General features: G+C 37.2%; 1 protein-coding gene across 1 annotated transcript in view; it reads right to left on the bottom strand.

Moving 5' to 3' along the window:
* The window catches only part of WDR49 (WD repeat domain 49), a 138,271-nt gene that overhangs the window by 66,290 nt on the left and 59,089 nt on the right, over positions 1 to 12,892 (bottom strand). The window contains exon 8 of the mRNA XM_012640190.1: positions 11,432 to 11,665. Within this exon, the coding sequence (XP_012495644.1) occupies positions 11,432 to 11,665 (234 nt within the window). The remainder of the gene's footprint in view (positions 1 to 11,431; positions 11,666 to 12,892) is intronic.

The raw sequence follows: 12,892 nt of genomic DNA on the forward strand, positions 1-12,892 counted from the left end.
AGGAGTGTGAGGTTGCTGTGAGCTAGGCTGACGCCACGGCACTCACTCTAGCCAGGGCAACAGAGTGAGACTCTGTCTCAAAAAAAAAAAACACACTGTTAAAAACAGCTGAGACTGTGATGACAAGAGAGGCTGAGGAAAGGGTCCTCTCCTATTCTATTGATGGATTTAGTGATTCTTTTACAGAGTATTTAGCTATATCCATCTAGATTACAGATGTAAATACTCTCCTCTCCAATAATTCCATTTCTAGAAATTTATCCCACAGATTTTTTTTTACCAGTATTAAAGTTACACGTGCAAGGTAGAAAACTACCACATTATTTGTAAGAAAAAATACTGGAATCAACCTAAATGCTCGAATAAGGTTCAAAACACCCATGTGACAGAATACTATGCAACTTTATAAAAAAAACAAGGATACTCTTTAGGTAGTGAGATGAAGCGATCTTTAGGCTGAATTGTTAGGTATAAAAGCAATGTACAAAGCAGTTTTCTGTGCATATAATGTGCTAATATGCTATTATTTGTGTAAAAGGCCTTCAAAATAACATATACTCCTAAATACTAAGAATTATTAAATATTATATATTTATTTTAAAAAGTACAGTTGACCCTGAATCAACACAAGGGTTGGGGTGCTGACTCCTTGCACAGTTGAAAATCTGTGTTTAACTTTTTGTCCCCCAAAATATAACTACTAATAGCCTACGGTTGACCAGAAGCCTTACTGATAACATGCAGTCAACTAACACATATTTTGTATGTTATATGTATTATATACTGTATTCTTACGATAAAGTAAGCCAGAGAAAAGAAAATGTTACTAAGGAAATCATAAGGAAGAGAAAATATATTTACTATTTATTAAGTGGAAGTGGATCATCATAAAGAACTTTATCCTCATTGTTTTCACGCCGAGCAGGCTCAGGAGGAGGAGGAAGAGGATGGGTTGGATTTGCTGTGTCAGGGGTGGAAGACGCAGAAGAGGAGGAAGGACAGGCGGGAGAGGCAGGCACACTTGGTGTAACTTTACAGAAATACATGGTGATTTATGTCTGTTTTGCTTTCTCATTTCTCTTTTAATTCTTCTTCCACTATCTGCTTTAGCTTCAGTGCCCATATCACAGAGGGTCCACATCATACAAGAAGTCAAAGCAGTCTCAATTAATCAGAGCCCTTCTAACAGACAGTCTCATATCAGTTTGTTTTCTGGCACTGCTTCTCCGTGTTCTTTCTCATCATCTGGCACTTGTTCAGAAGTGCTCATCTCCATCAAGCTGTCTTCTGTTCATTCCTCTGGTGTGGTGTCTATTAGCTCTTGAATTTCTTCAAGATCCATATCCTGAAACCCTTCACCCCCCATCTTTTTTGCCACATCCACAATCGTTTTCATAACTTCCTTGATTGGCTGTGTTGCAAATCCCGTGGAGTCACGTACAGCCATCTGGACACAGGCTTCTCCAGAAGGAATTTATTGCATTAGGCTTGATAGCTTTCATGGCTTTTTCTATAACGATAATGGCATCTTTAATAGTGCAGTCTTTCCAGACTTTAGTGATGCCATCTCTATCAGCATTCTCTTCCACACGGTTGACGATCCTCTCCACAGAGTATTGTGTGTAACTAGCCTTACAGGTCTTTATGACGCTATGACCTAGTGGCTGAATTAGAGATGTTGTGTTTGGGAGCAAGGAGACCACTGTGATGCTTTTGGTGTTGAACTCATGGGGTTCTGGGTGGCCAGGGGCATTGTCCAAAATCAAAATAACTTTAGAAGCCTGTCCCTTACTGGCAAGGTACTTCCAGACTTTAGGGACAAAGTATCAGTGAAATCAATCCAGAAAAAGGGTTCTCATTGTATAACCTTGTTGTACAGCCAAAAGACTGGCAGCTGGCATTTGTTCCTCTTTTCCCTTCAAGGCACAGGGGTTAGCAGCTTTATAGATAAGGGCAGTCCTGATCATAAACCTGACTGCTTTTGTACAAAACAATTGAGTTAGCCTATCCCTGCCTATCTTAAATCCTGGTACTCCTTTCTCTTTATTCCTAATAAATGTCCTTTGTGGCTTTTTTATTTTTTTTCAGAATAAGGCACTATTATCTGGATTAAAGACTTGTTCAGGCAGATATCCATTTTCTCAATGATTTTCTTCATGGTGTCTGGGAACTTCTCTGCTCCCTCTTGGTCAGCAGAAGTTGTTTCTCCTGTTATTTTGGTATTTTTTAAGCTAAACCTCATTCTAAAATTATCATGCCATGCTTTGCTGGCATAAAATTCTCCAGCTTTAGATCCTTCACCTTCCTTTTGCTTTAAGTTGTCATATAATGAATTTTCTTTTTTCCCAAATCATATTAGAGTATACAGGTATGTCTTTCTTATAGCAATTCTGCACCACAAAAAAGCCGCATTTTCAATATGAGATAAAAAGGTATTTCACAAAAAGTACAAGGTTTTCATGCCTGCTGGTGTAGCTGTAGCAATGGCTTCATGACTTTTCTTTTTTATAATGGTCCTTAACACTGGATTCATATATCTTGAAACGAAAGACAACTGTAGCAACAGACTTCAATCTATGGTACATGTCAAGCAATTCAACTTTTCCTTCTAATGTCATGACTTTTCTCTTCTTCCTGGGAGCACTTCCAGCATCACTTAGTGGCACTTCGTATGGGTCCCATGATATTATTCAAGGTTTATGGTTTTGCACTAAACATGAAAAGTAGGTGAGAATCACGAGAGATCACTTTTTACTGTGATATACAATTTCCTGGGGAAAGGAACTGCTCACTCAGATGATTAGTGTCACATGGCGTTTTAAACAACACTTGAGCTCATCACAATACGAACAGAAGGTGGCTATGAAATTATTACAGTAGTACAGTATGTATTACAGTTAATTTTATGCAGCTATGATTTAATACTGCATCTTTACTTTGCTTACATTTCTCTGGACTGCAAAAGGCACCCTGTATGGTCTGTAAGTGTTTGTGTGTGTTAGTTTGGATGGACTTTAACTCTTTGTAATAGATTTGTGAATATTTTATGGTAATAAATGATAAAAATAGACCAGTATATACACACATATTTATGTATTTATGACATACATAACTTTTTCTTTTTTGGATATTTCTAGAGTACATGGTTCAACTGTGAGTTTGTCAAATTGTTACAAATCTCCAAAAAATTTTTCAATATATTTATTGAAAAAAATCTGCACATAAGTGGCCCTTCGCAGTTTAAACCCATTCTGTTCAAGGATTAACTATATATAAAACAATATATATATATATATATATTCACTTGTATAATAATAAAATAGCTTTTAAAGGATGCTCATGAATTCATAAAACTGGATTCCTCCAGAGAAGAAAATTGAATAGGTAGAGACAGGGGGATAAGAGGAAATTTTCATCATATGCCCCTGTGTCCCTTTGAATTTTGTAACATGTAAATGTGCTATTCCTTCCAAACAAATTGCATTAAATAAACATATGTGTATGTATGTGTACATGTATATGTGCATGCATACATATATGTTCAGTTATAAGCTATTAGACTAGGGTACTTCCCATGTCTTCATCCAGTGACCAGAACACAGCCTCAGTACTGACATGTAATCAATTACAGCTGTAAGCTGGCCAGTAACAAAAAGCTGTATTAATAGAAGTATGTCAGTTGGAGCCCAGCAACAAGGCAGGAAAGGAGAAAATTGTCTTTAATGTTCATCCAGTTCTGTTCAAAAGAGAAACTCATTGATTTTGCACTAAATACAAGCACTAAAAAGGTATACTGTCTTGTAAGGTAGAGATAAATTTCTTTCAAGCCTGTCCTCTTCCCTTTCCTCAGATTTTGCATTTACCAAGGGAACTACTAATTAAATTGTTTGGATCCTCAATTACCTCAATTCCCAAGAAATGGTGTTCAAAAAAGAGAACAAGAGATGTAGTGTCACAAGAAAATTATACCCTAGCTCTCATTTTTTTAATAACAGAGTGCCATATGTTTTTGCTGTATCCCACAGGTTTTGATATGTTGTGTTTTCATTTTCACTTGTTTCAAGAAACTTTTTACTTTCCTTCTTAATCTCTTCATTGCTCCATTGGTCCTTCAGGAGCATATTGTTTAATTCTCATGTGTTTATATGTGCTCCTCTTGTTATTGTGTATGTTCCTCTTGTTATTGACATATAGTTTTATTTCATTGTGATCAGAGAAAATACTCAATATGATTTCAATTTTTCTTTGAATTTTTTAGGACTCATTTTGTGGCCTAATATATGATCTATCCTTTATAATGATCCATTAGCTGAGGAGAAGAATGTGTATTCTACAGCTTTTAGATGAATCATTCAATAAATATCTATTAGGTCTATATGGTCTATAGTGCAGATTAAGTCCAATGTTTCTTTGTTGATTTTCTCTCTGGATGATGTATCCAGTTTTGAACATGGGTGGTGAGGTCTCCAAATATTCTTATAAAGGGGGTCTGTCTCTCTATTTAGCTCTGATAAAATTTGCTTTCTAAATCTGGGTGCTCCAGTGTAGGGTGTATAAATATACTTACAATTGTTATATCTTCTTGCTGAGTTAACCTCTTTATCATTATATTTTAACCTTTTTTGTGTCTTTTTCCAGTTTTTGTCCTGAATTCTATTTTATCTGATAGAAATATAGTACTCCTGCTCTTTTCTGGTTTTCATTTGCATGGAATATCTTTTTCCATCCCTTTATTTTTATTCTATGTATGTCTTTATAAGGGAGGTGTGTTTCTTGTAGACAACATAAAGTTGGGTTTTGTTTTTTTATCCACTCAGCCACTCTGTGTCTTTTGATTGGAGAGTTTAGTCCATTTTCATTTAATGTTATTAGTGATAGGTAAGAACTTACTACTGCCATGTCGTTATTTGATTTCTGTCTTCCTGTCTTCCTTTGTTTAAAAGTGATTTTCTCTGGTAGTGTGTTTTAATTTCTTGCTTTTGTGTGTGTGTGTGTCTATTACAGGCTTTTTGGTTTGATGTTACTCTGAGGCTTGCAAAAACCATTTTATAACCAATTATTTTAAACTGATGAATACTCTGCTTACAAAGCAAACAAACAAAGAGAAATCTAAAAGAAACTCTACATTTTAACTCCATTCTCCCCCTACTTTTTGACTTTTTGTTGTTTCCATTTATATCTTTTTACATTATCTTTAAAAAAGTTGTTGTTATTATTTTTGAGAGGTTTGTCTTTTAGTCTTCCTACTCATCATGTAAGTAGTTTATACACCACAATTACAGCAATAGAGTATTCTGTATTTGTGTACTTACTGTTACCAGTAAGTTGAATACCCTCAGAATATTTCTTATTGTTCAGTAACATCCTTTTCTTTCAGATTGAAGAACCCCTTTTAGCATTTCTTGTAGGATAGGTCTGGTGTTGATGAAATTCCTCAGCTTTTGTTTGTCTGGGAAAGTATTTCTCTTTCATGTTTGAAGGACATTTTTTCAGGATATATTAATAATATTCTAGGGTTAAGAGTTTTTTTTTTTCCCTTCAGTACTTTCAATATGTCATGCCACTCTCTCCTGGCATGTAAAGTCTGCTGCCAGACATATTAACACTTCTTTATATGTTATTTTTTTTGTCCTTTTTCCTGCTTCCCTTAGGACCTTTCCTTTACCAGTGACCTTTGAGAGCTTGATTATTAAATGCCTCGATGTAGTCATGTTTGGGTAAAATCTGTTTGGTGTCCTATGACCTTCTTGTACCTGAATCTTGATATCTTTCTCCAAGTTTGGAAAGTTCTTTGTTGCTATTTCTTTGAATAAACTTTCTACCCCAAATCTCTCTCTCTACCACCTCTTTAAGGTCAAAAACTTTTAGATTTACCCTTTTGAGGCTATTTTCTAGATCTTGTAGGTATGATTCATTCTTTTTTATTCTTTTTACTTTTTTCCCTTCTGACTGTATATTTTCAAATCACCTGTTTTCAAGCTCATTAATTCTTTCTATTGCTTGATTAATTCTGCCATTGAGAGGCTCTGATGCATTTTCTAGTTTGTCAATTGAATTTTTCAGCTACAGAAATTCTGCTTGTTTTTTTTTTTTTTTTTACTATTTCAATCTCTTTTTTAAATTTCCTCAATAGACTTCTGAATACCTTTTGTGTGTTGTCTTGAAGTTCAATGAGCGTCTTCAGAACAGCTAATTTGAATTCTTTGTCTGAAAGGCCACATATCTCCAGGATTGTTCACCGGTGCCTTATTTAGTTTGTTTGGTGCGATCATGTTTCCCTGGTTGTTCTTTATGATAGTGGGTGTTTGTCAGTGTTTGGTCATTGAAGAGATAGGTATTTATTCTAATCTTCACAGTCTGGGCTTGTTTGAACCTGTCCTTTTTGAGAAGACTTTCCAGGTACTAAAAGGGAATTGAGTATCGTCATCTAAGTATTTGGTTACCACAGCCATATCAGCATTGGGATACCCCAGGCCCAGTAATGCTGTGATTCTTGCAGTCTCCTGGTGGTACCACCTTGGTGAACTCAGGTAAGATATGGAAGGATTCCCTGGATTACCAGGCAAAGTCTCTCACTCTCTTTCCTCACTCTCTGTTATGACCTGATAGAGTTGACGGGGATGAGGAGGGAGTGACATGGGCACTCCCTTATGGCCACCACAGCTGAGACTGCATCAAGTCACACTTGAAGCCAGCCCAGTCTCATCCAAAGCCTCTAGTGACTGCTGCCTGGCTACCTCTGATGTTTATTCAAACACAAGGCCTCTTTAGTCAGCTGGTGGTAAATTCTGTCAGGACTGGGTTCTTCCCTTCATGGCAGTGGGTCCCTTCTGGGCCAGGGTGGATCTAGATGTGCCATATAGGAACTAAGGCCTGGAATCAGGGCCAGCCCCCAATTTTCATTAATGATTTGGCATTATGTTCTCTGTGATAGTGTGAGAATCAATCCTCAAGAAACTGTACCACTGTGGATAAAGTGAATAAGGGTCAGTCTTCAAATTTGCACATCTAACATACCATATCCTTGATTATAAGAACCCACAAAGATCTCAGGAGTCCTGTTGGAGGAAGCTAGGGAGCCACTGAATATCTCTTTATGTAATCATGTACATGACTGATATGTTCACTGTTAGAGGTGGAATAAAATGGTAAGATACTGGAAGGAAATTTGCCCATCAAATTATATGATATACACATCCTTTAACCTAGGAATCCATTCCTAGAAATTTACCCTAAAGAGATAAAAGTCATAAGTGTGCACGTATTTATGCACATAAAAATATTCATAATAGGAAAGTTTCCACCAAGGGAAATGGATCAGTAAATTATGATACAAACATACAATGGGATATTGTGCTGCCTTTTAAAAATGATAAAGTAGATCTACATTTAGGTGCAAGGAAATATATTCCAATACATTATTGAATTAAAAAGTAGGTTACAGAGCCATATTTATGTAAATTAGTCTATGCACAGAGAAATGTTTAGAAGATGTTGACATTTCAGCATTATTTAGTTCCTTATTTGAGCTTTATTGCATTGTTTTAATTTCTTACAATAAGCATATAATGTTTTGCATGTAGTTACAAAAAAGTTATTTCAATAACAAAAATAGTAAATATTAGTCTGTTAAATTTGATGATACCTAAATGTCTAGCTTGACTATAAATGTGTCCAAGATGCAAAACAAACTGAAACATTATCTATTTTATAAAAATCCATAAACCTACATCATTAGGATGAAAATCATAGTGACAATACAAAAATTTTATCTATTCCAGTTTATATGATATCTAGAAATATATGTTCTAAAGTTTTTTAACATTCATGGGTTTTTTAAGAAGAGCTTCATTTAAAAACTCAGTGTAAAGATGGCTCATTAGAACTACCTCCAGGATATTGAGTTACTTTAATACTTTCAAAATTATACATTCCAGGGACTCCCTCATCCTGTCCCAACTTGTTCTGCTACTAGCTGTGAAGGCAAGATCTGCCAAGTGAAATAAAGTATGTGGTTCGTTTTAAAAGGTTTTGCATGGCTTAGCAGCACTTCCTTAGATTAGGATACAAGGCTACCACAAGGTAGGAAGAAAAAGAATAGTCACAGTGATGTGCCAAGCTGCTTTGGAATTATGTTAGGTCCCCACTGAAGTCCAAATACAATGAAATACTAATGAAATGTGGGCAACATGTTGAAATGACAATAATAGAAGGGAATGTTTCCATTAAATTCAGACAAAGGGAAAGTCTTCAAGAAAGACACTAAACCAAATAACCAAAGAGCAAGAGCCAATAGACTAAAAAAGCATGAGTTCCTGTTAAACTTGGGATGAAAAATGCAATTATCAACCAAATCTAGCAGTTGAGCAATGATTTTGTGCTCAGAACAGTTAGTGTTAGGAGCTGCAAAAACATACAGAAGTGGAAGACAAGGATCTTTCCCTTACACCAAAAGCATAGGAAAAGAGAAAAATAAGTTTAGTTAGGTCTTTAACTAGGAAGACAACTAAAAATGTGACCAATGCTTAAAGAGAGGAGAAGTAAGTGTGGCTGAAGGTGGCCCTGGAGACTTCAGTGAGCTGAGACTACCGAAAGCTGAGCTTTGCAACTGAATATTTACAAGAAGCAACTGTAATGATGAAGAAGAGAAGGAGGATAAACCACTTTTTCACCTCAAGGTACATTCCTGAAGAGGAACAGAGCCAGGGACCAACCTCAATTCAGAGTACCCTTCCCCCTTTCTAATTCTTCCCAACATTTGTTATCACATGATACAAGGTTAAAATAAAGATTAAGGAATCTCAAGAAGGTAATAAGACAAACAGGGGCTATAAAGCGGCAAAATTCACCCTAAGAGGTATGGGGAGCTGGAGGAGCTGGCTGCATGGAGGCAAGAGGACGGCTTCGCAGAGGGCAGCCCTAGCAAGGCGATGCCAGAGAGACACACGTTGTTGCCATTATTATTCCTATACGCCCCCAGACACACACATTTTTAAAAGCCAGTAAACTGAAGCTCAGACAGGTTGAGTACTCTGCCCAGTATTTGAACCCCCTTCTCCTTAACCGAGCAGTTCTCAAAAGTTTTGGTCTTGGGATCCCTTTCCATGCTTAAAAATTAGTGAAGAATATAAATAGCTTTCATGTATATGGGTTATAGATACATACACAAATACATATATACACATAAATATATATGTATATATATTTATTACATTAGAAATTTAAACAGAAATTATGAAAGCACAAGAATCCAAGAGCACATATTCCCTTAGCTATCAGAGCAAAGATGTCATCACACATCATATATCCTCCAGAAAACTTCGCTGTACACATGTGAGAGAATGAGATTTTAAAATCAAGCAACAAATTAATATTATGATAAAATAGAATTTTTTTATTTATATAAATTTAAGGAGTATACGTGCATTTTTGTTACATGGATGCATCGCATAGTGGTGAAGTCTGGGCTTGCAGTGTAGCCATCACCTGAATTGTGCACACTGATTCCCTGAGGTGATCTGAGTCCGCCAGGGGTCTGAGATCATGCTATGAGAATTGTTTTAACTTCAAGTCTATGCTTTATTTTTCCAAGACCAGACCATGATACATTCAGTGAATGACCTTCACAATCTGACTTTAAGCTCCCTTTACTGCCTCAACTCCCACAACATTGCTAAGGACTCCCAAACTAGCCCTAGCGAAACTCTTTCCCGAATGTGAACTGTGAGTGCTCAAGCTTCTTCGCAGATGTTCATGTTCTATCTTTTGTCTGGAGCTCCTTCCTTCTTTTATAGATTTCCACTCTAGCTTTCAGAGCCTACCCCAGGCCCAGGCAGAACTGATCACTTTCCATAGAAAGCACTTTACTTTTACCTCTACTTCATTTTACCACATTCCATCGTTTCCTTGTTAGAAATGTGTCTGCCTCCCTTTCCAGTGCACAATCCCGCAACGAGCACCTGCTCAGCAGTGCGCGCTGCCTGGACCTGCCCTTAAAGAGCTGAATCTCTCTGAGCTACAAGGGAAAGAAACCATAGTTTATTAATCTTTAATTCTTCATTCCTGGCACCTGATACTTGCTCAAAACTGTTTGATTTGCTTTGCCTAATTACTCTAAAATGATATGATATCACTGGCTGATGGGAACGTGGATAATATTTATGCCCCAAATGGAAGATTCCAGATCTTCTTTGTGTCCCATTTTCTACATTTCTCATGGAATATTGCTCCTCTTATGGCCAGGCAACACAGGATCTTAACATCCACACACAAACATAGCTTTTTAACTTCGCGGATCTCAATTAGCAGAATGTTCTCTTGGAAACAAACACATCTCTCAGTGGCCACCAGGGAGCCGAATTAACTGGTTGCCTTTGTAAAGTTCAGTAAAAACATTTCCCCGCAGATGGAATTCAAAATGGATTGTTTTCTAAAGGATTTTATCTCCTAGAATAACCAGAAAATGGTGTTTAAAGTGGTGACATGAAACACCACTCATTACTAACAGAGGGCTTTCCACCACTCCTACAAATTCTGAACTACTCATTTCTACGGGAGTGCAGAAGCTGCTGCAGAAGAGAAAGAAAGAATGGGTTGGAATTATTGTTTAATTGGCCATGAGCTGGAGACTTGCTTTCTGCTTGGCTCCTGCTGTGCCGTTACCATCAGGCCTGAGGTGATCGTTGCAGCAGACTAACCTCCAACGGTGCCTGTTCCCTCCATAATACCCGCAGGCTGCCCTACACTGAGCCTCTTACAGCTTCCCTGGCTGGACCTTCCTGTCCTCTAAGAAGGGCTGCGGACTGTGCAGCATCTCTGCTCTAAGGGAGCCGGGCTTCTTCATTGAGATGCAGGTAGCAGTCCCCTAAGCAAAGGCTGCAGAGCATCATTAAAGTGGTGGGGAGACAAACAAGACTCGTGCGGCATACCAAGTGGCATCACATTTAACTGAATCATTTTATTATGAATACATTCCAGGCTGCCACCGTGAGCCACTGGTGTAAAATATGCTGGCAAAATGAATTTCTGCTAATTACATTTCATGCATATTTCAGAACTTTCCACGGGGGTACAGGAGGATGATGTTCATAAAGGGGAATTTTGCAACCAGGTTTGCTTGCCTTTGGCTGAAGACTAGTGGATAACAAAGGTAAGTTCAATTATATTACATGTTCTGTTTGTTTTAGCTGCAATGTTGTAATTCCTTATAACTCCATCAGTGCTGCTGTGGTCGCTGGCTAAAAATAAAAACACTCTTCAAATCTACCTGAACATATGTTATTGCAGAAAAGCGCACAGCTATTAAATCATTTCTTCCCCATGTTTGTTTTTTCTAGACTTGTCTTCAGTTTTATCCTAGATCGATTTAAGGAAACGAGCCTCTGGACTTAGGAATGTTTTAGGAGAGTGACAGAAAAGAAAGCATCATTACCTGCTTCAAGACAGAATTGTAAAGAACGCAAGTGACTGCCTTCTCATGGCTTTTCACCCTCTTGCTGGCTTCACTTTTCATTGCCAACAATGCTAGCTGGTTATTAAATGAGATGAAAAGTCGTCCACGGGCTTCGTCAAAGTGGAAGAGACATCTGAAGTCCTGACTTTTGGGGAAAGAACAAGCTATCCTCTGGATGGACAACTGGTGTTGAATATCCCAGAGTCTCAACACCTGAATAAAACATAATAAAATCACATAAATATGTCAAAGATAATTCTATGTTTTTAGCCAATTTTTTTCTAGCTCACCTTCAACCCCAGGCAAACAGTTTCCTCCATAGTGCTGTGATTGGTTCACACTTCTGACATAGAATATATTATTTTGTATATTCAGTTACCTGTTTAAATATCTCCTAAATTGTAAGCTCCCTGAGGAAAGGGATTGGGGTTTATCTCAGTCCCTGGTATAGGGCTTGGCATTTAGTATATGCTTGCAGTAGGCAGAATAATGTTCCCACAAAGATGCTTATGTCCTAATCCCTAGAATCTCTGAATATGTTAACTTATGTGGCAAGAGATATTTTGCAGATATTCAGGACTTCAAGGTAGAGAGATTGTCCTGGATTATTTGAGTGAGTCCAGTGTAATAACAAGGGCCTTTAAATGTGGAAGAGCGAGACACAGACAGAAAATTAGATCAGAGTGATGCAATGTGAGGACTCTTTCTAGTGTTGCTGGCTTTGAAGATGGAAAAGGTGGGGGGGAGGTGACTCAAGGAAGGTAGAAAAGGCAAGGAAATGAATTCTGCCCTAAAGCCTCCAGAAAGAAACACAGCCCTGCCAACACCTCGATTTTAACTCAGCGAGTCCCATGTTGGAATTCTAACCTACAGAACACAAAATAAGTGTTGTTTCAAGCAGCTGTTTGTGCTCATTTGTTACACTAGCAATAGAAAACTAACACAATTCTCTCTCTTTATATATATATATATATATATATATATATATGATTTCATTTAATGCCACTTATTTTGTTTCACCAAAAAATAAAAAAAAGTGGTATTAAATGAAATCAAGTACAAATAAGACATAGATATTAAATTTTTATTCAAACACAGTCAAGACATATAAATGACCTGCCTTTACCAATGGATAGCAGAGGGCAAACACTGAATCCTGGCTCAAGAGAAAGGTTGTTTTAGATTCAACAGAAATTAAATAATTAGTTTTTCTATTTTTCCATTCAAGTTAGCAGGAAAGTTCTAGGGTCAGACTTCCTGGGCTCTAATCTCAGCTCCGTCCCTTACAAATAGTGTGACCTCCAGCAAGTTTCTTTCTGTCTCTGAGTTTTTAATGTAGTATCTACTTCATCCAGTGCTATGAGAATTAAATGAGAGTCCGTGAAAAGCACTTAATATGATAACCAGCCTTTAATGTATTCAATAAATGCTCTTTATTAT

Source organism: Propithecus coquereli, unplaced genomic scaffold (assembly GCF_000956105.1).
Source record: "Propithecus coquereli isolate 6110/MARCELLA unplaced genomic scaffold, Pcoq_1.0 Scaffold15, whole genome shotgun sequence".
NCBI lineage: Eukaryota > Metazoa > Chordata > Mammalia > Primates > Indriidae > Propithecus > Propithecus coquereli.